This window comes from Bos indicus x Bos taurus, chromosome 12 (assembly GCF_003369695.1).
Source record: "Bos indicus x Bos taurus breed Angus x Brahman F1 hybrid chromosome 12, Bos_hybrid_MaternalHap_v2.0, whole genome shotgun sequence".
NCBI lineage: Eukaryota > Metazoa > Chordata > Mammalia > Artiodactyla > Bovidae > Bos > Bos indicus x Bos taurus.
In genome coordinates this window covers 29,703,902-29,730,296 of record NC_040087.1, presented here as the reverse complement: position 1 = coordinate 29,730,296, position 26,395 = coordinate 29,703,902, and the positions used below count along the sequence as shown (strand labels likewise).

Sequence of the window (26,395 nt, the reverse complement as noted above, 5' to 3'; positions counted from 1 at the left end):
TTCATTCCATTACATGGATGGGACTCTACTCTCAGAAAATTCTTATTTAGCACTTCATTTTTAGGCTAAAAATGAAGAACTTTTTTAGCACTAGCATGTAAACATGTTTATCTAAGGTCTGTGTTAGAATAACTCCTTGAAAGGATAAGGGATTGTTGTAAATTGCTTTTTAAACGTGGAGCTGGCAGTCTCCAATGCATATTTACTGTTTTCTCTTTGCACCGAAGTGGGTAACCCATGCTAAGTCACTTCAGTCACATCTGACTCTTTGCGACCCCTGGATTGTAGCCTTCCAGGCTCCTCCATCCATGGACTCCTCCAGGCGACAATATTGGAGTGGGTAGTCTTTGGCATCTCCTGTATTGGCAGTCAGGTTCTTTACCACTAGCGCCACCTGGGAAGCCCTAAGTGGGTAATGATAGAGAAAGTTGCTCAGTCATGTCTGACTCCTTTCCACCCCATGGACTATACAGTCCACGGAGTTCTCCAGGCCAGAATACTGGAGTGGGTAGTCTTTCCCTTCTCCAGGGGATCTTCCCAACCCAGGGATAGAACACAGATCTCCCTCATTGCAGGCAGATTCTTTATCAGCTAAGGAAGTAGGTAATAGCTGTATCCTAACTTGGAGACATTCAATATTACTAAACTGCTAGTATGTACCAGATTACCAGGTAGCTACCAATAATATAAAACCCTCTACATTCTGTGAAAATGCTAACGTACCTGGGGGAGAGAGACACAGTCCAATCTGTGGGGACAGAAGAACAGTTAAATCAACAAGTACAAAACACAGTTTTTGGTGCCAGGAACATGGCCTGGAGAGGAAAATGGGGTCCCGCACATCCCTGCTCAGTCCTCTTTCCAAGCACACTTTCCACCTTCCCACTGTCCCCTAATTCCTGTGCTGGGGTCACCCGTTTGATAGCATGGACCTATCTCAGAGACTCTGGCTCTAGTTCCACTGGCACACATGACTTGTGATTTTGTCTTCTTGCTTGATTCCTACTTCCTCTTGCTCAGATCCTGCAAGATCCCTGACAATTTAGCCTTCATTCGCTTAAGCTGAAAACTGCGCAAAGATGAACATCTGCAGTTAAAGCCGGACAATATTACTTTCTTCAGTCTAATCCCCTTTTGCTCCTCTTCCCAAATGTATGACAGTGCTCAGGAAAGCTTATTGCATGAATTACACAAATACACAAAAGTAGGGTATCCATGGCACTAGAAACACATCTTTTTACCATCGCACAGTGTCCTCAGCCGGCCTGGTGAAGCGCTCAGCACCTCGGTGCACCGGAGATGAGCTGTCGGGACCCTCCTGCGTCTCCATGGCGACGCGTCACAAAACAGCCTCCACCGCAGCACCCAGTCGAGCTGGTGGAAAGCGCCCCGCGACGACGGCCTCTTGGAGCAAGAATGGCAGAGCCTGGGCCGGAAGATGCGTGCCCTTCTCAATATGGCAACAAGAGACGGCCAAGTAAGCCTGCGGATCCTGCCACCTGGCCCGGCGAGGTTCGGGGGCGGGGTCTCTCCTGGAGCTGGGGTACCTAGGGCGAAGGCTGCCCAGGTCTTCAAGATACCGCGATCTTATGGATGGAACTCAATTTAAATAGAGGCTGGGAATTCAGGGAGAATGAAAGGGCCTTCATGACCTTGCCTCTCCCCAGCCCTTCGCCCTAACTCCTGCCAAACCCCTCCCTAAAACGCTCAGTTGTTTAAACGCCCCGTGAAATGCCCAGGAGGGTACAAGGGAAAGGGAGGACTGACACCTTTGGGAGAACAAGGCTAAAGACAAAGACGAAACGGTGGTGGGGAGCTCTGAAGAGAGCAGACCCAGGGGGAACCCTGACCCCAGGCAGGATCTGAGAAACAGCCCAGAAAGGGGGGCAGGGCTGAAGAATGCAGAGACGCGACCCCCAGGCGCATAGGCAGCAGAGGCTGGGAACTAGAGCCTTTGGTACTGGCTTCTAATCTTCGCATCCCTTTCTTTCAAAGGGATCTTGTATCTAACAGAGGCAGTGCTTTTAATACTAACTCTGCATGCAAATGCTGCGGGTTTCCTAACTCAGCTTTTTGTGTCGCTGGAGGGAGAGCCACTCTAGCTGTGAGGCTAGTGGCGTGGTTACTGTGTAGTCAGCTCCATCCTGGCCTTTCTCATGGCAATAATAACCCACTGCAGCCCTCTAGCTGGGTAATTGTGGTTCCCTGGTGGCTCCAGAGCAGTGGGGATTGTTCAACTGTAAATTCCCTAGGATTGCAGTCCCGGGAGAATGAATGAAATGTATACTTTCATCCCATTCATCCCTTTGTAAATTACAAATAGCAGATGAAAAAAAAAATAATACAAAAATATTTACAACACCGAGTTTCTCTGTGGTGTCCAGGCAAACAGGAGAGGCAGAGGAAGGTGCATGTGTGTGTGTGTGTGTGGGGGGTGCTCCTCACCAGGATCTCCCCCTTCGCATTCCCCTTGAATCTCATCTCCCTATCTAGCCATGCTGTCTTGGTTTCTTTCACTGTCTGCTCTCCCCTCTCTTGTCTGGGAATGTTGCGATCCTCCAAGGTGTATCCCTCTTGGTTTACATACTCTGAGTGGCCACATCCTGCCACAGGGCTTCAAGTGCCAATTCATGGCTCTCTAATCTTTAGCTCATAAACTCCTCCTCAATCTCAGACCAAAATATTCATCTGTCTACCACAGGCCATTGGATGTCACAGGAGAGCCTCAGACTCATGTACAAAATTACACTCCTTGTCCTCCTAGACACAGAAGTGCAGTGAGGAGGATCCCAGCTGCTCAAAGTAGAGGGGAGGGCGCTGACACCTCAAGGTCATCACCAGGTCTCGTTGATTCTGCCTCCAAAGTGCCTCTTCCCCTGGGGGAGTTTGCCCCTTCACACCCAGTCCCAAGTGTCTAACAGTCACTCCATGCTGCTCCATCCTCCACTGATGGAAGGGTCACCCTCCAAAAGGTGGGTCTGATGTGTCACTGCCCAGGTCTGGTCTCAAAATAGGATGAGGTCGATGATGACCACCGTGGGCTTATTGCTATCGAACTCTTACTATCGACTGGGCTCTTAAGTGCTGTATTCGTTCCAAAGGCTATCATAAATTAACATGAACGGGTCGCTGAAAACAACCGAAATTAATTTTCTTACATTTTGGAGACCAGAAGCCTGAAATCAAGCTATTGACATGGCTGCACCCCCTCTGGTGGCTTCCGGGGAGAGTCCTGCCTTGCGTCTTCCAGCTTCTGGTGGCTGTCGGCACTCTTGACCTGTGGCCCCATCACTCCAGTCTCAGCCTGCATGCTCACAATGGCCTCCTCAACCTCCCTCTGCCTCTCTCTTATGAGGATGTTGAAATTGCATTTAGGGTCCAACAGATAATCCAGGATGTTCCTCACCTCACATCCTTCCTTGCGTCTGCCAAGAGTGATGGGGCCTAGGTTGGTGTTGCTTGCTTAGAAAAAACTTCCTGATTTCTCTGTCAAACTCAGAGCTTCAGGCTCAGTGATGGTTCTTTAGAGAGCAGCACCGCCTCACAGTTTTTCCCCACTTACTTGTCTATGCTTGAAATTCTCTCAACAAAGAGCATTAATTCTGCAATTGGAATAAAATGCTTTAAAGTGTAAAGTGAAGCAGGAGAATCAAAGGATAATGTCATTTCTAGTATGACGGGATCAGAGAGTAGACAGGAGTCTGCAAGCAGAGGGACAGAGCATGACAGGAAGGGGCTAAGCCTTTCATTAGATTAGGGGAGCCTCAGGTGGAGGTGAAACTCACCAAATGTGAAGAGATCATTTCACCCCGGTGTTAGTGAAATGTAAAAAGCCACAGGTAACTGCCAAGCTATGAAGGAGCAAATGACCACTAAATTAAAATTTAAAACTATATTCCCAAGTAATTTGGTGGTACTCTGTTGGCAATGAGAGGTTGGGCAGATCAGTTCTAGGGTCTGCCAATGCAGGAGACCTGGCTTTGATATCTGGGTTGGGAAGATCTCTTGGAGGAGGGCATGGCAACCCACTCTAGTATTCTTGCATGGAGAATCCCATGGACAGAGGAGCCTGACAGGCTATAGTACATAGGGTTGAAAAGAATCAGACATGACTAAGTGACTAAGCACAGCAGTGAATTCTCTGTCCACACTCTCCTGGGTCTGCCAGGGGCATTTGCCTTGTAGGTGGTCCCTCCCTCCTCCTGGAACCTCCTTTTTCCTTCCGCCATCCACAGCCTCCTGGTTCTCTGCTCATCTTACACTCTTCTCAGCTTCCTTCTCCAGCTGCTCCTCATCTCCCAAACCTCTTGACATTGGACAGGCCTGGGTTTCAGCCTTCGGACATCAGCTCTTCTAATGACACTCCGTCCCTTGCTGAGCTCACCCACTCTCACAGCTTTACAGAACATCTATACCATACAATGGGATTCCCTGGTGGCTCAGCTGGTAAAGAGTCTGCCTGCAATGTGGAAGACTCTAGCTCGATCCCTGGGTCACGAAGATCCCCTGGAGAAGGAAATGGCAACCCACTCCAGTATTCTTGCCTGGAAAATCCCATGGACAGAGGAGCCTAGTGGGCTACAGTCCATGGGGTCGCAAAGAGTGGGACACAACTGAGTGACTTCACCATACTATACAATCTTGCGCAGTCATTACAAAGAACGAATTGGAGCTGCAGCAGACGAGGGATTTTCATATCATGCTATTAAGTGACAGATAGAAGAGATACATGAAGGTTACTTTGTGTAGGATGAGCCTGTTTTGTAAAACGAAATAGGACTAAAGCCCAATACATTGGGATTTCCCTCGCAGTCCAGTGGTTAAGACTCCACACTTCCAAGGCAGGAGGCATGGGTTTGATTCCTGGCCAGGGAACTAGATTCCACATGCCATGTCATATAGCCAAAAAATTAAAAATAAATAAAGAATAGGGGAAATTTAAAAAATATTTTACAAACCAGTTTATTACCGAATTGATGTACATATATATCAATCTGTATATGATTATGTCTGCTGGTCTGAAAGTCTGGAAAGAAACAGGCACAACTGTTAACCTGGGAGGAGGGATGGATGGAGGGTGAGGACAGCATGAGCAGGAAGGAGTACGGAGAAGGGCTCCAGGAGAGAACCTGACTTGCAAACTATGACCCCCTTTGTGTAAAATCAGTTCATGCCTTTACAGATGTATCCAATATGATGCATGAAAAGTCAGGCATTAAAACAGTGATAGTGAGTGCATTACGATGATAGAATTTCAGGTGAACTCCCTTTATATTTTTATGTATTGCTCAAATTCTTGAAAACAGCCAATGTGAATTCTCAAGGAAAACAATAGACTTATTCGAGTAACTTAAAGGAGGGCTTCCCTGGTGGCTCGGTGGTAAAGTATCTGCCTGCCAATGTGGGCGACATGGGTTGGATCCCTGGGTCGGGAAGATCCCCTGGAGATGGAAATGGCAAACTACTCCAGTATTCTTGCCCAGGAAATCCTATGGACAGAGGAGTCTGGCGGGCTACAGTCCATGGGGTCTCAAAGGATCAGACACGGCTGAACACAGTTTTATTTAGGGGGGAAACTCAGATGATTAAATTGAGCTTCCCTTCTTCCCTGGTGGAGCTCACAAGTTGGCCTTCATTCCTTTAGACTCTACATTACCACCCAAAATGTTTGTCTCTTGCAAAATTGTGTTAAGTATTGAAATAACATTTGATCAAACTATGCTGTCTGCCACATTTAAAACCAGTTTATTGTGCTCTTAGCAGGTGATACCAGTTGGGATTCTTATGCCACCACGATGAGGACTGCATTCACACCTAAGACAGGAACAGCACCTGCTTTGTTTCGGTACCTCCCTGTTCGTGCCACATTGATGTACACACTTGAACTTGTTCACCTGTCTTTTATTATTCAGAGTCCAAAACTGATAAAGAGTAGTCAGAGAAGGCTTATAGAAAATGCATTCAGATAAGACCCGATGCACACACAGGTCTCCTCCAAGCGTCAGAGAGGGTTTTCACCTTAAAACAGTATCCCAAGCCCCTATAGGGAGATTTAGAAATTTAATACACGGATCCTTCATAAAGCCACTGTGTGTCATGCTTTACAACAGAGTCAGTATATAGTTAATATAATTGTGCTACCCAAACATGGAGCATGAATTGAGTCTGTTACCTGGTTTATAGGAGGTAGGCAATAACAACTGAATGAATGGACAAGTGAGGAATTGTTAGCACTTCCAGCCAACTGTAGTCTCAGAAGGTCGAACAAGGTCAAGGTCCGCTTACCTTTACCTTCACCCCTCCAACTATTGGTTCCTAAAGCAATATTGCCTTGCAGCTTCTCCCCAGCTCCACCTGAACCGAGGGTGGTGGGAATTTCTCTCCATCAGCTGCCCCTCTAAGCTCGCTGGTGGGTGAGCAAGGGTGGGGCTGCCATCTTTCATGGCATCAGTGATTAATGGGAAATCAGCATGGAGGACCCTCCCTTGCCCGTATTTACTCTGTAGATTGCTTCCAATGTAGAGGATCTTTTCACCTTAGAAGTGCACGTTGTTGAGAAGTCCAATGGAATACTGGCCAGACTGCAGCAGTGCAGTCAGGCAGAAATGGGTTCTGAGCTGAACCTCAGCACCCTGTTCTAATTAGCCCTTATTTTCTCTGCTACCTTAGACAAGTAACAAGCCCAGTTTTACTTCGGCTAAAAGTTTTAAGGTTGGCAAAGTGGGAATGATGACTCCTGACTAACGTGTTTGTTCTGAGGACAAGTTGAACACACTAGTCTCCTGGCTAGCATGAAGAAGTTACCCCCCAGATTTCTGTTCATTTTCCCCCAGCCTAATATTTATGACAGACTTCCATAAAGCACAGGGCTGCAAGGCTCTTGATTTCCGAGTTGCTTGCTATCCCACTGAGTCACATTATGTCCCCTACGGGGAGATTTACCATCTGACAGTAACGGTTGTCTGAAGAGGAAACATTTGGGATGAAAGCCAGAACCAAATGGGTACTTACGGAGTCTAGATTAGTGGTCTTCAAATTCACGTCTTTTTAAAGTTCACAGGAAAGTTCTCATCATAAATTAAAATAGCTGTAAAACATAAAACTTCCAACCCATCCTGAATATTGACATTTTAAAACAAGACCATTAAATCGTTTCTTTACATATAACCAGTGAGTAATCTAACCATCTTAGCAAATTGATGCTCTCTGACCCTTTAAAAAATATATACAAACAAGCTCTTCTTTAATAGATTATTTATTTCGTTCTCTTTCCTTCTTGAACTCTTACTCCCAGTCCACTTCCTCCATAGAATTTTACCCTGCTCTAATATATTTTGTGTTTGAAGGCAATTTATTGATCACTCCATTATGCCTCTTTGCAACTGTTTCAGTATATTAATTGAAATTAATTTTTAAACATGTTATATGACTCCAAGTATTGAGTTATCACATTATTTTTAGTACAGAATTGCTGAAAGCAATCAACACATTACAAATTGTTGATAATTACTAAACACAAAAAGTAAATTTTTTGGAATTGCATCTTAATGAGATAAATGGGGATGTTTTGTTTTCAATTACTTTATGTCTCCATATTTGAGTGTTATTATTTTTGGAATAAGACCACACTCAGCATCAATTTTTCCTGCTTACTTTTTTTATTTATAAATGCTCATATTGAGAAGACTTGTTCTCATAATTAAGTAGATGTGAATGAAAGGAGTTTTAGTGAAGCATTGCCATTCAATACTCTGAACTCTTAATGGGTTTTATGGCAAAATCACAGGTGATTTTTAATGATTGATTGGCTGACAGCTTGGTTGGGTACTCCTTCACTTTTATTGAAAGCAAATAATTAGATGATTTGTCATCCAGTTATTGAGTTATTCCCTATCTCATTTTCTGAGACATGAAAAGGCATGTCTTAACAAATGATTATTAAATTACGTCTGTTACTCCTTCACTTGGAAGAAACTTATTTCATATTATATACTCAAAAAGGACTTGGAAAATAAGAACATTAATTTCAGTAAATGTTTTCCAATATGATATTTTTTTTTATCATTACATACTTTAAATCTATTTTTATCCAAAACTTTGAGCTGAAGATTTAACTCATGTAATTTACACCAGGCTTACCTAGCTGGTAAAATCAGTCATTGTCCAACCAGCAAGTGAAATTAGGTTACCTCCTGTCAAAATAAAACCTGGCTACACTTATAGTTCAAATAAATGTTAAAATATGTTTTGAGAAATATTATGAAAACTACTGATAAATTATGGAATGCATATTTTAGTGAAGATTATTAAAAGTAGACAGGGGAAGTGTAAAGTGATTTAAGTCTAATATGATTAATTATATCCAAGTAATAAAAATAATACAGTGAAATGTATAGCTATATATGTAAGCTATCTTTGAAGTGAGGAGTATGAAAAAAAAAATGAGGTTTCTTAGTTAAATATGTTCTCATGTGTGCAGAACTCTGGTGCTTGACTTCGGCAAATAATTAAATAATACCATGCATAAAAATCAGAAACAATTTAATTGATTTCTTTAGATACCAAACAAATATTTACTATGCATTTAATGAAAGAAAAAGTTATATAGGTTAGCATATAGTTATACTTGTAAAGGAGAAGGCAATGGCACCCCACTCCAGTACTCTTGCCTGGAAAATCCCATGGATGGAGGGCCTGGTGGGCTGTAGTCCATGGGGTTGCTAAGAGTCAGACACAACTGAGCGACTTCACTTTCACTTTTCACTTTCATGCATTGGAGAAGGAAATGGCAACCCACTCCAGTGTTCTCGCCTGGAGAATCCCAGGGATGGGGGAGCCTGGTGGGCTGCCGTCTATGGGGTTGCACAGAGTCAGACATGACTGAAGCGCCTTAGCAGCAGCAGCAGCATACATGTAAAATTAATAGTATGACAAGCTAGCATATACTTTCATGTATTAAATATTTTACATAATAAAATAAAATGAGGATTGGCTATATTGAAGTAAATGTTTTATAATACATATGGGTTAAAAAAGTAGATTTAAGTATCTTATTGAATGACGAATAAAAAAAATCTGAAAAAAGATCACAAGATTTTCATGTACCAGTTTTATACAGTAAATCTTTAAAAATGTGATAGTCTCAGAAAGATTCCAGTTACACTGAAAAGAATCAGCATTGACATCCTGTACTGTTTCATCTTCACAGAGATGCTCTTCTTTCCTGCTATCGACATATCCTAGGGACTTTTTTAAAAGCTGGAAAAATGCTTACATTTAAAGATGTGAGTGAAAGAGCCATTTTCAGCAATCTATATTCTCTGCTCTCTTAGAAGCTCTCCTTAGAGAGGGATGAACATTTGATAGTTGTTAGGAAAGGGAAAACTAGCTGTTACTCTCAGCCACACCATCTACAGCATACCTACATACAGGACATCCCCACACAGGCCAGAATACTCTGGTTATAGTCCCACCCTTTACTCTTGACCTAGAACAGCAAGTCCTGGGTAAGTGTATGAAATTTGGGTTACAAGAGGGTTCCCTGAAAGCACTATAATGAAGTTTCCCTTTGCCAGGCACCCTTCTCATGGTTGGCAGCTTACACCCCGAAGTATAGTGATGAAGAAGAATGCAGGGAGCAAGAGATGGGAGATGCGGGAAAGACCCACATAGATATGCAGATTTGTACTTGGGGAGACACATTAGGAAAGAGTATACTGAGAAATGCAGATGTGCAAATTGATTCCTTTAAAGTAATCTGTTCTGTGTTCCCTTTGCAAAAATCTTCATGTACCTTTGATGACTTCGGTTTGATTTAGGACCACAGTCATGCTTGCATCTGCTCATCTGAATGACAAGTGAAACAGTCCAGCATCCAGATGGATCCCACTTTCCAGATGTTTGGTTTCTTGCAAACATAACCTGAATCTAACCCATTCCTCTTTTTTTTTTTTTCTTAAGTCAACATGAAATATTTTAGACATAGAAAAAGGAATATACAATAAATTCCCAATTATCATCCAGCTATAATAATCAACAACACATGGACATTTTTAATGTATATCCTCCACTTAGCCTTCCCACTCAATAATACTGAAGCAAAATCCAGGCATTATATCATGCTAATTCTAAATATTTGGGCTTCCCTGATAGCTCAGATGGTGAAGAGTCTGCCTGCAATGCAGGAGACCCAGGTTTGATCCCTGGGTCAGGAAGATACCCTGGAGAAGGGAATGGGAACACACTCCAGTATTCTTGTCTAGAGAATCCCAAAGACAGAGGAGCCTGGTGAGCTACAGTCCATGGGGTTGCAGATAGTTGGACACAACTGAGTGACCAACACACACACAATTCTAAATATGTTTTTATGTCTCTCTGAAAGATAAAGACTCTTTAAAAATATGTAACAATACCATTATGTCACCTAAAACAATTCCTTAATCTCAAATAGCCAATCAGCAATAAAATTTCCCCCAATTGTCTCATAATTAAAAAAAAAAAAAAAGTTGGCTAGAAATTGAATCCAGACAAGGTCTATGCATTGTATTATCTTTATTCACTTAATCTACAGGTTTCTCTACTTTTCTTTCTTTTTTTTTTTTTTTTTGAGAATTTCTTTGTCAAAGAAGCAAGTTATTCTTCTGGATTTTTCTGACTCCACCCTCATCATGTCATTTAAAAACATCCTCTTTTTCATATATTTCCTGTAATCTGATATTCCAAAGACTTCATCTGATTCAGGTTGGGTATTTTAACAAAAATATTTAATAGGTGTTTTTTTGTGTGTATATTCACAGTGGCAACTACTGATCATTTCATTATTTCAGTAGGGACTTGAAAACCATTGGTATCCTAATTCTTATATTTCTTCCTTTTATTAACTGGAATACTTTTCATAGAAACTTTTCTTTACCAAGTATCTGGTTACACTGAACTACTTGTTTATACAGAAGAGTACTCAGTTCTTTAAAAAAAAAATTAATTTAAAACTTTAATGAATTTCAGATTATTCTTTTAAATTTCATATTAGGCCTCCCATACTTTTGTTAAGGGCCATCCTAAGATACAGGATTGCTTTGTTCAGGGAAACCTAGATATTGAATTATTTCTGGCATCAAGCCTTAAGCTAGCCAATCTTTGAAAAATTATTTGACACGTGTACTGTTGTGAAATTTGTTATGTAAATCTTAGTTTGGTTTCTACTCTTTTCTTATAGTCAGAAAAGTACCAGAAGGCTAGGATATACATATTCACTTGGTGATCCTATTCCTAATCAAACACAGTACAATGATGAGTATGTCTGGAAACCATATTCTAAAGAGGATTCGATCAATGTTGGGACTTCAAGAGGAATCAAGAACCACAGATCTTACCCTAGTCAGGTAAGATACTATCTACATATCTTTTGACTTTAATATTATATCCATAATCCATAAGAATGAGAGTTTGGATATATCCCAAATATCCTTCATCATCTACAGCTGTGGTCCTTCTTAGACTATTTTTTGCTCACTTTCTCACAATTATTTCTAACTACTTCTCCCTTATCCCCCTAAATAAGAAATATTTTTTAATTAAAGTGGAATTCATGTAGCATGAAATTAACCATTTTCATGTAAACAAATCACTGGCAATTGCTATTCATAATGTTATACAACCACCATCTCTATCACATTTCAAAATATTTTCATAATCCCAAGAGGAAACCCTGTACCCATTAAGAAATTACTTCCTATTTCTCTCTCCCCTTGTCTCTGGCAACTATCAATCTGCTTTCTGTCTCTATGGCTGATATTCTAGATATTTTATATGTGGACTCATACCATATATGACCTTTGTGTCTGGCTTCACACTTAGCATTGTTTAAAAACATCATTTTCAAAGTTCACTCACATTGTCGCATCTATCAGCACTTCATTCCTTTTTGTGGTTGAATAATATTCTATTGTATGTATATACCACAATTTGTTTATCCATTTATCTATTGATTGACATTTGGGTTGTTGCCACCTTTTGGCTGCAGACTCCGCCTGCACTGCAGGAGACCTCGGTTTGATTCTTGAATCAGGAAGATATGCTGGAGAAGGGATAGGCTACCCACTCCAGTATTCTTGGTCTTCCCTGATGGCTCAGCTGCTAAACAATCTGCCTGGAATGTGGGAGACCTGGGTTCGATCCCGAGGTTGGGAATATCCCCTGGAGAAGGGAACAGCTACCCACTCCAGTATTCTGGCTTGGAGAATTCCATGGACATGTAGTCCATGGGGTCACAAAGAGTTGGACATGACTGAGTGACTTTGACCTTTTGGCTATTATGAACAAAATTGCTATGAACAGGTATGTACAAGTATTTGTATTTGGTATATGCATTCTCAAACCATCACAATTTATACTATTTTGATTATCCAGAATGCTCTTCTCTTGTCCACCAAGGTAACTCATAGGCTTAGTTTAAAAAGAGCCAGCTAGAATTCCTTCTCCACTAAATGAAAGTAGCTGACCTTCTCTCTGTTTTCTAGGTACTGTGTACCCTTCTCGCATCATAAAAGGCAAAGCTCAATTGTAGCAAAGGATTTCATTTATTGGGTTTCCACATGGCATGGTGCCACCTGGGATGGAGCCACCTGGACATGTTCAATGGGTAATAAGGTAGTAGAATTTGATGGTCAGGTCAGTAGAATTTAAGGTCAGGATTTGATGACTGAAATGATGTAAAAGACAAGGTGGGCAGTGAAAGAAGGATGCTGTTTCTGTTTTTACTTGGATGGCTGGGTCTATGCTGATGCTATTTACTGAACTGGAACTTTCAGGAGGACCAGGTTTGGTGGGGAAGGTTTTAGGGGAAATGTGAGCTCAGTTGAAGGCATGTTGGGTGAGAATATGTCCAATAGGCAGTTGAATGCACAAATCTATGACTCGAATGGAAAAGGTGAGCTTTAGATGTAGACTTTGGAGTCATTAGAACACACACACATGCCCCATTTAATTTGGTTCCTCATGGCACCCACATATAATCTATTTACCTCTTGAGTATTTTCCTTAAGATTTATAATTAATGCCAAATAGTTACAATATTACACTGTATATGTATACATATGACATACATATACATACTGGACAGCATTTATTTTCCCTTTAAGTGTTATTGAAGGCTCTCAACAAATGGCAGCCAGGGTGGCAGGGTGTCCTGTGCTGTCTCAACCAATAAGAGCCAGAGTGGGAGGGTCCTGTGCTGTCTAAGCCAATGAGTGTTCCTCTGCCAGCCTGTAGACTCTCCCATCACCTAAGTTGAGAGTCTATTGCATTATTTACTCTTCTGAGGCCTCTCTGCATTTTTGGCCCATTGTTTTGCTTCACATCCCACATTCTATGCATCCAGAAACCTTATATACCTATAAAATATATTTAGAATATGATCACTTCTCCCAGCCATATTTTCTTGTCTTCCACATGAAAAATGAAAGAAATGACAAAGCTCCATGTTACAGCTGGGTCAGATGATGGCTCTGCAAGACACTGCAACTTCATCGTGGTAGCTGGGTGTAAAGAACTCAAAAGAATGTGTATACAAAAACACTTCCCAGGTGGCACTAGTGGTAAAGAACCCACCTGCCAATGCAGGAGATGTAAGAGACCTGGGTTCAATCCCTGGGTTGGGAAGATCCCCTGGAAGAGGAAATGGCAACCCACTCCAGTATTCTTGCCTGGAGAATCCTATGGACAGAGGAGTCTGGCGGGCTACAATCCATGGGGTCACAAAAGTTGAACACAACTGAAGTGACTTAGCACATACATACAAAAACACATGTGTTCTTCATTCCATAAGGTGAAACCCTGTGGATTTTCTTGAAAATTGTGTTTGTATCCATAGGACTTCTTTCTCTGGACACTACCTCAATCAACAACCTCATTAAAGAGCTACTTTCCCTGGAAAATTGCTGCATCAATGGAAGAAGTTCGGAAGGCAATAGGAAATCAGTTTATTTCCATCACAAAGAGAGATTTTGTGGACCGATCGATGGGTAAACGTTCATTTTTCTCCTTTCCCTGGTAAAATGTTAGGCACCGGAGTCTCCATGGTGAGCAACACAGATGTGGTCTCTTCCCTCAAGACACTCACAGTATAGACGTGGAGAAAGGCAATTTTGCAAACAAGAGTTGACCTAGTGAGCACCTATAAAAAGGTGCATGTTGTGGGAAATGCGGGGTTCTGTGGGTGCACAGTAGGACATCAGCCTAACACTGGAGGAAGAGGTCAGGAAAGGCTTCTTGTGTCCAAAGGACAAGGATGAGCCAGGAGAAGATGATGGGGTTGAGTTAAGCCTTCTGTCTTCAATTATTTACTGCTGGTTTACCATTTTAAAAACTCTTATGTTAAAATTCCTTTTATTAAACTGATATGTGCATAGAGTGAAATCTAATAGTTACCTACAGGTTCACAGTGAAATAGCAATTCCCTGACCCCTCCCCCATCCACTCTCGGTCCTACTCCCACTGACTATCAATTTCCATCCTTTCAACTATTTATTCTTATGGGATCCTCTGTATTTTAAAATCATATCCTCGCACTACTCTTTCTGATTCATCAGTCTTAGGCATTATGATGGACTTCAGTTATAGTAACTGAGGATGTGGTCCTCCTACAATTCTTTCTCATGTCCCCTCCATCCATCCTCTCAATATAAGTATATTACAAATTTGGAGTTAATGCAATTGCTAGTGTTTATATTATAATTATGATCATATGATATATTATAATTATGTTAACACTGCTTGGGCTTCCCTGGTGGCTCAGTGGTAAAGAATCCATCTGCCAAAGCAAGAGGCATGAGTTTGATCCCTGAGTCAGGAAAATCCCCCGGAGAAGGAAATGGCAGCCCACTCTAGTATCCTTGCCTGGAAATCCCATGGACAGAGGAGCCTGGCAGACTATAGTCCATGGGGTCACAAAGAGTTGGACACGACTTAGAGACTAAATAGCAGCAACAACAAACACTGCTGAGCCAAATGATATTTTATGGGTATATTTCCTTTTAGTTCTCTTTTGCTTTTTTTACCATTCAGTTCAGTTCAGTTCAGTCACTCAGTCGTGTCCGACTCTTTGCGACCCCATGAATCGCAGCACGCCAGGCTCCCTGTCCATCACCAACTCCCGGAGTTCACTCAAACTCACGTCCATCGAGTCGGTGATGCCATCCAGCCATCTTATCCTCTGTCGTCCCCTTTTCCTCCTGCCCCCAATCCTTCCCAGCATCAGAGGTTTTTCCAATGAATCAACTCTTCACATGAAGTGGCCAAAGTACTGGAGTTTCAGCTTCAGCATAATTCCTTCCAAAGAACACCCAGGGCTGATCTCCTTCAGAATGGACTGATTGGATCTCCTTGCAGTCCAAGGGACTCTCGAGAGTCTTCTCCAGCACTACAGTTCAAGAGCATCAATTCTTCGGCACTCAGCTTTCTTCACAGTCCAACTCTCACATCCATACATGACCACTGGAAAAACCATAGCCTTGACTAGACGGACCTTTGTTGGCAAAGTAATGTCTCTGCTTTTGAATATGCTATCTAGGTTGGTCATAACTTTCCTTCCAAGGAGTAAGCGTCTTTTAATTTCATGGCTGCAGTCACCATCTGCAGTGATTTTAGAGCCCCCCAAAATACAGTCTGACACTGTTTGCACTGTTTCCCCATCTATTTGCCATGAAGTGATGGGACCAGGTGCCATGATCTTCATTTTCTGAATGTTGAGCTTTAAGCCAACTTTTTCACTCTCCTTTTTCACTTTCCTCAAGAGGCTTTTGAGTTCCTCTCCACTTTCTGCCATAAGGGTGGTGTCATCTGCATATCTGAGGTGATTGATATTTAATAATTAATTCTTTTAAAATGCTTAGTTTTCTATGTGCCTGTCACACTCACTAAATCCATTTTTACCTGGTCCAACATCTCAGTACATCACCTTCTGCTGTGCCTGGTGTCCCTGAATCCAGAGCTTCTTTGGTTCAGTTTTGCTCCAAGAACCTGTCTAGGAAGGGTAATCATGTGACTACCATGAGGTCAAGAAGGTGATTCAGGGAATTCTAACCACTCTGTATCCAAGTTTTGACCAAGATCACCCATTTTCTGCCCTGAGCCTCCATACCAGCCTTCCACTGAACCAATTCCCTCTGACTTTGAGCCTGCTGCAGTTTTGCTGTGTGGATTAGCTCATGTGGATTTGCTGTGTGGATTTGCTATGTGGGTTAATTTTGTTAACCCCTTCTGCAGTCCCTTCATTTCAGCTTTCCCTACTTTGCTAACTCAATTGCTGCATCTCTATTTGGTTTCCATCTTCTAAAAATGTGTTAACCTCTCCAATCTGCTCTCAGTCTGGTCAAGTGTGGGGAGGGAGGAGTCATTTGCATGGTTGCCATCCACTGGGTTTCATAGGAAGCACTGCTAATTCTTTTACTTCCAAACCTTTCCAATCTGGTCTCTGCCCCATCTGGTCATTGAAGCTACTCTTGTCAACGTGCCCAATAATCTGGCAGCATGAAATGTTGGTGGCTGCTTGCTCCTTCTTGAAACAAGAAGGAGCAAGCGGCCTTTGAACTTCTGTGACACCATACTCTCCTGGTTTCCCCTACTTCTTTGTGTCTCTCTCTCTCTTTTTTTTTTTTGGTCTTTTTTTCTACTTGACCTCTAACAGAGTTCCTTAGGGTTCCTGGTTCCTTTATAAAAGCAACTCTCCATCATCCCGAGGATTTCTGCATTTGTATCTCTTCCTCAAGTCCTTCCTTGGGCCCCTGATTTTGTGTATTGGGGGATCAAGTAGAGGCCTCATTAGGGTTCCAAGTCATCACCTTCTTCTTCCCCTAACACTGAACTTTGTGTATCATCTACCGACCCCTGCAATTCCTTCGCCACATGGCAGCCAGAGGCTCTTTCACAGTCTAAACTGGATCGAATACCTCTGCTGCTTCTTTTCACTGTCTTCCTTTGCACTTTGAATAAAATCCCTGTTCCACTTCGTTCTCTTGGTTCACAAGGCCCTGCAAGCCTGGCCTGGCCCTTGCTTTCCTCTTCACTCCAGCCCTCTCATTCACTAGTCTCCAGCGACATGCGCCTTTTTTCAGTTCCTTTAAGATTGCAACCTCTTGCCCACCTTTGGTCAGCACTCAGCCTGTCCCCTCTGCCTGAAAGGCGCGGTTTCATTTTGTCACTCTCTCGACTCCAGCTTAAATGTCACCTTGCCTGTGAGACCTTTCCTAGATTTATCTGAAGAGGCCTGCTGTCATCTTGTTTGCCCGTCGCCTTTGCATTCTGCAGTCATGTGTTGACTGATTCTTGTTTCCTGTTGTTTGTGCTTTGCTCTTTCCTCCATGACTCAGTACGCCCCCCAAAGCTCTTATTCTCTCAGGGCCTAGTACAGCATGTAGCCTCATTCCCTGTAAATATTTGTTGAGTGATGGAGAGAATCTTTGGGAAGTATACTTTCTGAAGCTGGATGGGAACAGAATCAAAAGACCTCCATACTTGCAGATAAAGGGTCATGGAAAAACATCTGAAATGTCAGCCTTCTTAAAAGATGTCTTTAAGCTTCCAATTAGAGTTGTGCTCTCTGCAAGCACAAATTACCATTTCCCCATGTGTGGATAAATACCCCAGACCTGTCGAGACTCCCTCCTAAATCTCTCGCCTCCATCTGCTTCTTTCCCTCCCCACGGCCCCTGCCTTAATTCGGGCTATCATCATCTATCTCTTGGATAACCTCTAATCCACTCCCCTCTCCAACTTTGTCTCCTCAAGTCCATGTCCATACTAGGGTCATAGTAAGTTTCCAGATGTGCCAATTGACATCACTTTCCAGCTTAAAACCCTTCAGTTATATCCCCCTCCCCACCGTTATCCCCAGGATAAAAGCTAAGTGCCTTAAGGTGAGTGCTATATAATCTGGTCCTTGCCCACCCCCTCAGCGTCCTCCAGCCCCTATGACTGCCCCCTACCCTCCAGTTTTACAATGCCTCCTGTAACCTTGTGCCCTTTGCCCTCTGCCTCTTCTGTGTGAAGACTTCTCCCTCCTTTTATTTTTAGCCTATCTGTCCATGTGTGCTCAGTCACCAATTCGTGTCTGACTCTTTGTAACCTTATGGACTGTAGCCCCCCAGGCCCCTCTGTCCATGGGATTTCCCAGGCAAGAATACTGGAGTGGGTTGCCATTTCCTCCTCTAGGGAATCTTCCTGACCCAGGGATCAAAGCCATGTGTCCTGCGGCTCTTGCATTGGCAGAAAGTTTCTTTACTACTGAGCCACCCGGGAAGCCCTATCTCTGTCCGTATTTGAAGTCTAAATGTAAACTTCATTTCTCTCCCAGGAGACTTCTCTGATCCTCCAGATTTGGATCAGCGCCCCTCCCATGTTTTTATAGCTCCTGTTCTTTCCTCTTCCACATCATTTATCAAATAATATTGTGATTCCCTTTTATGTATCTGTTTCTCTAATACTTTAAGCTTCTGAAACACAGAGACTGTGTCTTGTCTTTGAATCCTCATTATTGAATTAAGGCCAATGAGTGAGAAGCAGTAAAAGGGGCTTGTTTACACATTCAGGCTTGAGAACTTGGCTTTGAGGAATTAGAACAGAACTAGCTTTCACCTGGCTATAGATTGAGTGCCCTTGGTCTTAGTCATTTTGAACAGTCCTTGCTGTGGATTTACAGGGGCCTTTCTGCAGCCATCATGTGCTGTGTGTGTAAGTTGCCTCAGTCATGTCCAACTCTGTGCAACTGCATGGACTGTAACCTGCCAGACTCCTCTGCCCATAGAATTCACCAGACAAGAATACTCAAGTGGGTAGTTATTTCCTTCTCCAGAGGATCTTCCCCACCTAGGGATCAAACATCATGTGCTGTGCTTAGTTGCTCAGTCATGTCTGACTCTTTGCAATTCCATGGACTATCTCAAAGGGGAAGTTTCTCCCTTTGGGCTATAACTACTCTGGTCTCACCTTTGTGGAAGTGTGAAAGAGTCGCTCAGTCATATCTGACTCTTTGTGACCCCATGGACTGTAGCCCACCAGACTCCTCTGTCCATAGAATTTTCCAGGCGGGAATACTGAAGTGGGTATTCATTTCCTTCTCCAGAGAACTTCCTCACCCATGGATCGCAGCTGGGTCTCCTGCATTGCATGTGCATTCTTTACCAACTGAGCCACCAGGGAAGCCCTATCACCTTTACCAACTGGAAAAGAAAACCAGTGGGAATTGGTCTCCTGAGGCACAGGGATAGTCCCTCGGGGTGGGGTTGGCACTGGGTCAGGTTATCTTCTCTGTTGGGACTTCAACAACATTACGGCTGCACTTCAGCACTCACATGGTGTTCCTCAGATCCTTCTGTATCAGCAATTTCTCCCAATAGTGCTGAAGGAACTCATTTATAGGAAATTTTACAAAGACTATAAAACCATTAGTTAAGGATTAAGAACTAAGAGTTACTGTAAGCATATATCATGTAGGCAGTCACTAGAGTGTGGTTCAGATTAATTACTAATACATAGCAATTACATTTCTTTTTTCTCTTTTGTTCACTCAATTTAGTAAATATTTAATGAGGTCTATTATGGTGATATGTACTAAGGATCAATGAAGACTTACTCTTTCTCTTCAAAGGAACTCAGAGTAAATCCAGAGCCTGATTTTCGTCATTTCTGGGTCTTCATCTCCAGTTGCTCTATATGGACAAGTCTCTCAAGACCCTTCACAGTGTGGATCCTAACCTTCCCCTCCTGCTTCACCCTCAGCTACTGTTCCTCCCTACCCTGCATTCTTCACATTCACACCAACTAGACTGCATTTGATAAATGCACCGTGCATTTTAGCTTCAGTGCTGACCATTCGTCAAAACACACCTTCTGCTGTGTCTGCCTTTCTTTATTTTTAATTGAAGTATAATTGCTTTACAGTATCATGTTGGTTTTTACCAAACATCAACATGAGTCAGCCATAGGTTTACCCACGTCCCCTCCCACTGTATCTGCCTTTTGATTCTTATCTTCCTTCCACCTCTGGGTTTCTTTTCTTTTTCTTTTTTTAAAGATTTTTCATGCAGACCATTTTAAAAGTCTTTGTTGAATTTGTTACAATATTGCTTCTGTTTTTTATGTTTTGGTTTTTTTGGCCAGGAGGCATGTGGGATCTTAGTTTCTTGACTAGGGATCGAACCTGCACTCCCTGAATTGGAAGGTAAAGCCTTAACCACCGAGCTACCAGAGAAGCCACTCCCTCTGGGCTTCTGTAGCACCTTATCCAAAGCTCTGAGTCAGTGATTCTTAAGCATATGGGAAGCTTGTTCATAATATAAGTGCCTGGGTCCCTCCCACATCTAGAAATTCTCAATGTCTGGGATGAGGTTCAGCAGGTATATTTTGGCATAACCTTCCTAAGTAATTCTGATGTATTATCTCCATTTGTTACAGTTGCAAGGTATTACATTCTGTATCTATGTCTCCTGTCTATCTCTTTCTCATCACACTCATTTTAGGTTGTCTTAAGGTAGAACAATGACTTCATTATCTCTAACTTTGGCACAGAACACATGTAGGAACTGAAAGCATTTGCTTTTGAGTTGTAGCTAGGAAAAAGGGCTAGACATCTGCAACAAATGGGAATTTGTTTATTAATAAAGATATTAGAGATGTGAGTCTGAGTGAACTCCGGGAGTTGGTGATGGACAGGGAGGCCTGGCATGCTGTGATTCATGGGGTCGCAAAGAGTCGGACATGACTGAGTGACTGAACTGAACTGATTAGTAATTCACAAAAACTGAGTTATATAGATGGTACTTACTAGCAACAATACCAGACGGTTGTCCAAAATATCTTAAGGAGTGTCCTGATTTTGGAGCCCTAGAGTTTTCCCTTCTCTCTAACCTTGTCTTCTCCTCAGGCAGTTTATGAGGTCATTATGAGGGCCATTGAGTACCCATGTCCTCTCTCCCTGCAACATCTAAATTAAGAGACACCATGTAGTGAAACCCTTTCCCACTGTGCTGTTCTGGACGGAGATCATTCTTTAAAAAATCAATATTAAACTGCTCTTGGGTGCCAGTAGATGACATCACATATTGCTTGATATACAATGTACATTGGAGTCTATTTCGAGAAGACCTATTGAAAAACTATTTTGGAAGAAGAATCAAGGTTAGTGTCAGTAGTAATTAGCACTGTTGTGACATTGCTCATGATACTCCTATTTTTAATATTTTTGTTCTGATTAAGGCTGGTGTTGTGTGATGTGCCTCTGAACCAACATTTTGTAGCGAGAATTAGGGGTGAGCTCATTCTAAGTAAGATGATGTGATTCTCTACTTCATTAATCTGGTAATGCTTGTGGAACTTGACTTTAGCTAGTGCGTCAGAGGTTTTAATGATCATATTAGTGAATATTTCTTAGCAGTTATTTCTAAGAATAATACTATTATGACCCACTAATAACAATGATCTGGCCTAACCATCCATCAGTAAGGTCTTTTTTGAGTGGTTCTTTTCTAGGTAATGGGGATGATGTGTACTGCCCATCTAAGGTTGCTGGATTGGGCAAATAAAAATACAAGATGCTCAATTAAAACTGAATAATGATATTGCATTAGTGTCTCACTTGTGTCTGACTCTTTGCGATCCAATGGATTGAAGCCTGCCAGGCTCCTCTGTCTATAGGATTTCCCAGGCAAAAATACTGCGTTTGCAGGCAGATTCTTTACCATCTGAGCTACCAGGGAAGTCCTAATAACAGGTAAAAAATGAGTACTTATACAGACACAAAAAATTATTCATTATCTGAAATTCAAACTTAACTCCACATTTCCATTGCAAGGGCCTTGTGCAGCAACCAAAATAGCAACTACAACAAATTTAACTGAACTCCTATATTTTATATGGCAACCATAGCCCTGTCTAAAATATCTCACTCTGCTTCCTAACCCCAGCCCCAGAGCCTAGGCAGGACTACTGGAGTGAGGTGTGCTGTCTGAGTCCATGAAGCAGAAACAAAGAACACTCCTAACTGATGAACAGTATATTCATTAGAAACTACTTCTGATCATTTTAGCCTATGCTTCCTGTGCCTGATAAAGCAGAAAATTACTTCTTGGTTGAAATGTCCATAAAAAATACATTGACCATACCTCTAAATGCAAGAAGAGACGGTTCTGAGTGTGATAAATTGGAAGCTACTGCCAGAAGCAAAATGGAATGAAAATATGATGCTATTTAGAAATACCTTACAAGGAGTAATTATTGCCTTCCATTTGTACCTCTGCCCCAGATCAGAAGGATAAACAGCGTTCTCAGATGTTTCTAGAATGGAAAAAGTTAGTTCCCCGACCAGCAGACACAGAATTTCGACGGAATTACCAAATTCCAGCTAAAATTCCTGAGTTACAGGATTTTAGTTTCAAATATGGATGCTACTCGAGCCTACCCATTGCTTCTCAAGGTCTAGGTGAGTACACCTGTAACTTTTTAAAACAATTTTGTAGACTCTTCTTATTCCGAGATTCCTCAATACATTCCACAACACATTTGTGGGACCTGGCGAGTCCCACAAATAAAGGCTGGGATTCTCTGCCCAGTGACAGCTTCTTGTCTTTCCTTCCCTTGCGTCTCTCTAGTCCCTTCTGTGCTGTTCAGCCACATGAGGAGCCAAGAGCGCACGAAGAAGCAGTCCATCTACCAAAGTGATTACGGGAAAGCCTACCTGGATTTCTTGACAATTCTCAACTCATTCAGCCCCTCTCAAGTCACAGAGTACCTTCAGGGTGTTTCCTACAAAGGTAAGATGAGGTCTCAAGTTACTATTCGATAAATTACAGGTCATAATAATACGTGGCTTTCCACCAAATAGAAACTTTCCCAACTTCTAGCCCGTGGTGTTCAATATATATGTATGTGACTACAAAAAGGTGGCACAGTGGTAAAGAATCCACCTGCTATTGCAGGAGATGCAAGAGATGCAGGTTTGATCCCTTGGTCAGAAAGATCCCCTGGAGGAGGGCATGGCAACCCACTCCAGTATTCTTGTCTGGAGAATCCCATGGACAGAGGAGCCTGGAGAGCTACAGCCTGTGGGGTCACGAAGTGCCAGACATGACTGAGCATGCATGCAACATATATAGTTTTGTGTAAACCTCATCCCATTGAAAATAAGTTTTTATTCGAAGAAGCCCCAGTGAATATATCCCCACTTATTAAAAAGAAAACATCTAGCTTTTCACTTACTTCTGATCTCACTTTGCTGTGGTTGAACTGCTCCAGGGCGACTTCTCTTTTTCTTGTGGTTAATTGATTTCTCCAGTGGAAGTCTGTGCTCTCTCACAGCTTTGTTTTAGTTTGTGTAATCTTTATTTCCTGTTTGGTGCTTTTGTGTGTGTGTGTGACAGTCTTCTTAGGGTACATGCAAATCTTCATGTAGCTCATCCTCAAAGAGATAAATGTCATTCAGGACTGGTTGGGTCACTTTCTAGGACACATATTCCTATATCACCAAACTAACATGTTATGTACATTATAAAACATTCAAAGTTCAATGTGGGATCACAAAAACAAATGCAAACTTAGGTGGAAAGTAACTCAGCTGCGTGCACACATACACACACACACACACCCTGATCTCTAGCCCTCAGGTGGCATTCGTCACACTGAGCACAAGGACAGGCAAACATCACTTGCATGCTTTCTTTCTCTTAGTTTTGGCTGCACAGATGGTAATTTCTAGGAGTGACAAAGCTTTATAGCTCCACCACGTACAATTTAAAAATATGTAGTTAGTATTAGGGGACCATAGATGTTCATAAACAGACAAGACTCCTTCAATTTCCAGATGAGGAAATGGAGGCTGGGGAGAGAGGGGCCTCCCATGATCAGTTATCACTCAAAGACTGCAAAGCCTACCAGTACTGGTAGGCAGAAAAGCAACCCTGGCTTTCATGTAACTTTTGGAGCAATAGTTTCTATTGTTTTGTTTCTCATCGCATCACGCAGAACAAGCACTGTCTAGGTGCTTCACATATAGCATTCTTCATCCGTTCCAACACCTGTGCTAGGTAAGTATCAGTACCTTGATTCAGAGATGAGGCAACGAATAAATAGAGATGACACATGTGTGCTCAGTCATGTCTGATTCTTTGCAACCCCATGGACTGTAACCTGCCAGACTCCTCTGTCCAGGGAAGTTTCCAGGCAAGAATACTAGAGTGGCTGCACAGAACAAAAGCCTAAGTCTATTTCATTCCACAATCCATGCTTTTTCCAGGAAGTCTTGCTGATCCCTTGAATATTGTTTGCTCTTTTTAGTCAATAATTACATTCAAGAGATGTTGAATATTGAAGAGTCTTTTTAGCTATTAGACATAATAGCTTTGATTATCGTGATTCTTTTGGTCTCATTGAATTCATATTTAGAGTACTATTGTCAGGTATTTGTCACCTTAGAAATTTCTCTATTTAGCCCTGAAATAGTTAAGTGGAAAATTTCATCCTGTTTTTCTTCATAATTTTCAGAAAGGCAGATTCTTGATCGCTTTATTCGCTCCTACTGTGATGTGGGCCAAAGGACGGATAAAAAAGAAAAGTAGTTCAAATGAAGAACATCTGAAAGTAACTGAGTTCTTTTCTCAATAATCAAGAAAAAATAAGATCCAAATTGTTCTGAATTATAATTTCATCATGACTTGGTGTAATTTTGTTTGTTTTCTTTTTAAACAATAAAATCATTTAAGGCTGAAAATCATCCCTTGCCTCCCAATCTATTCCCACCCAATTTTAACTGCATCCAGTAGGTTTTGATATAATGTTTTTTCGCCATTCTCTTTTGGATACTTACTTTGTGTCTTCAGTTCTGGTTTCCTCTTTGAACCAGGAATTATGTGGAAGAGGTTTCTTAATTTTTCAATAATTAGGGGATGAAAAAATTCATTATTGTTGATTTTGAATTTGAAAGTTAAAAAAACAAATCTCTGCTTTTGGAAAATTAGCAAACATTTTTTATGCCAAGTATAAGAATGATTTGTGTATTACATGAATAGCGGAAGAAAAAATGTATAGTTAATTTTATTTTTAAGCCACTTCTTTGTCTTAATTGTATATTTTAACTGTCATATTCTGAGGCAAAAAAATTAAAAACATTCCACAATAGAAGTGTTTTCATCATGTCTCCTAGTATTTCTGGGGTTTTTGCTACATACTTTTGGCTCCTATGTTGTTTATCAGTGCTTATGACTTACACAGAGCTTCTTCATTTTCCTATTACATGTTATTCTTCTTTGACCATGTTAATGGTTTTGATCTTGAATTATGTTTTAATTTATATTCATGTTGCCATTCATGCTGGGTTTGTTTTTTCTGTGCATTTACTTAATTCCAAATTTCTCTCTCTCTCTCTTTTTTTTTTTTTTTTCCTGTTTATGTCTTTCTTGGAGCACCGGGGATGTAGCTGTGGCCCACGAGTAATTTCATATGGATTCTGTCTCAGTTTAGTGTGTGCAGTGGGACTTCCTGTCCTCCCAGTACTCTCCAGAGCATGGCCCATATTCCATCAGGATCTTGAACCAAATATTAAACACTGAAGAGCCCTTTTTTCAATGAATGTTTATTGAACACCTTTTATGTGCCAGGCAGGGTTGTAGGTCTTGGGGATACACTAGCAGTGAAAAGACATGCATGGAGCTTGCATCATGGAGAGAGGGACAGATCAGAAACAAGTGAAAATGAACAGGAGAATTACAAAGTGTAAGTGCTACACACAGCATAGGGCTTCCCTGGCCACTCAGATGGTAAAGAATCTGTCAGCAATGCAGGAGACCTGGGTTCGAGTCCTGGCTCAGGAAGATCCCCTGGAGAAGGCAACCAGCTCCAGTAATCTTGCCTGGAGAATTCCATGGACAGAGGAGCCTGGCAGGCTACAGTCCATGGGGTCACAGAAAAGTCACACACACGACTGGGTGACTAAGCACGCATGCACACACACTCACAGTGTAAGCAGCGTTGTGATAGTCCAAGGCTCCTGTAAGGAGGCCTGGTTTAAGCTGACCCATTAAGAAGAGGAAGGGCCAGCCATGCCAAAAGATGAGCAATAGCTTTCCAGGCTTGGGGAACAGCAAGTCATCCAAGTAAGAAATATCTTGAAGTGTTTCTCAAAGTGTTCTGGAAAGAGTCAGAGGCAGAGTGGCTGAAGCATAGTCGGCTGGGGACACGGGGCAGAGGGTCTGTCAGACAAAAGAGGTCAAGGAGGGGGAGTCAGATCTTGCATGGAGAGAGTGTCGTTGGCTCTTGACAGCATGGGCTCTCTTGTTCTCGCTTCTGTGTTCCAGAATAGTCAATAAATTTATGCTAGTACAAGTTGTGTATCCCTGTGAACATGGTTTGGTTT

General features: G+C 42.0%; 1 protein-coding gene across 2 annotated transcripts; it reads left to right on the top strand.

Moving 5' to 3' along the window:
* Positions 1-1,119: 1,119 nt before the first annotated feature.
* On the top strand, positions 1,120-25,160 carry TEX26 (testis expressed 26). Of its 2 annotated transcripts, XM_027557479.1 has the most exons (7): positions 1,120-1,477; positions 5,761-5,845; positions 11,216-11,381; positions 13,871-14,021; positions 22,295-22,471; positions 22,641-22,802; positions 24,529-24,748. In XM_027557479.1, the coding sequence occupies exons 1-7, from the start codon at positions 1,300-1,302 to the stop codon at positions 24,600-24,602; spliced, it is 993 nt and encodes a 330-aa protein (XP_027413280.1). In that variant the 5' UTR covers positions 1,120-1,299; the 3' UTR covers positions 24,603-24,748. The 2 variants fall into 2 exon arrangements, with proteins under 2 accessions (XP_027413280.1, XP_027413281.1); XM_027557480.1 differs by lacking the exon at positions 5,761-5,845 and having other exon boundaries at positions 1,130-1,477; positions 24,529-25,160.
* The last annotated feature ends 1,235 nt before the right edge of the window (positions 25,161-26,395 follow it).

Bases quoted from the DNA above. Each gene is read 5' to 3' on its own strand.
- TEX26 (XM_027557479.1), top strand. From the start codon at position 1,300: ATGAGCTGTCGGGACCCTCCTGCGTCTCCATGGCGACGCGTCACAAAA. The intron at 1,478-5,760 runs GTAAGCCTGCGG...TTGTGCTCTTAG, and splicing joins TGGCAACAAGAGACGGCCAA to CAGGTGATACCAGTTGGGAT. The intron at 22,803-24,528 runs GTAAGATGAGGT...CATAATTTTCAG, and splicing joins TCAGGGTGTTTCCTACAAAG to AAAGGCAGATTCTTGATCGC.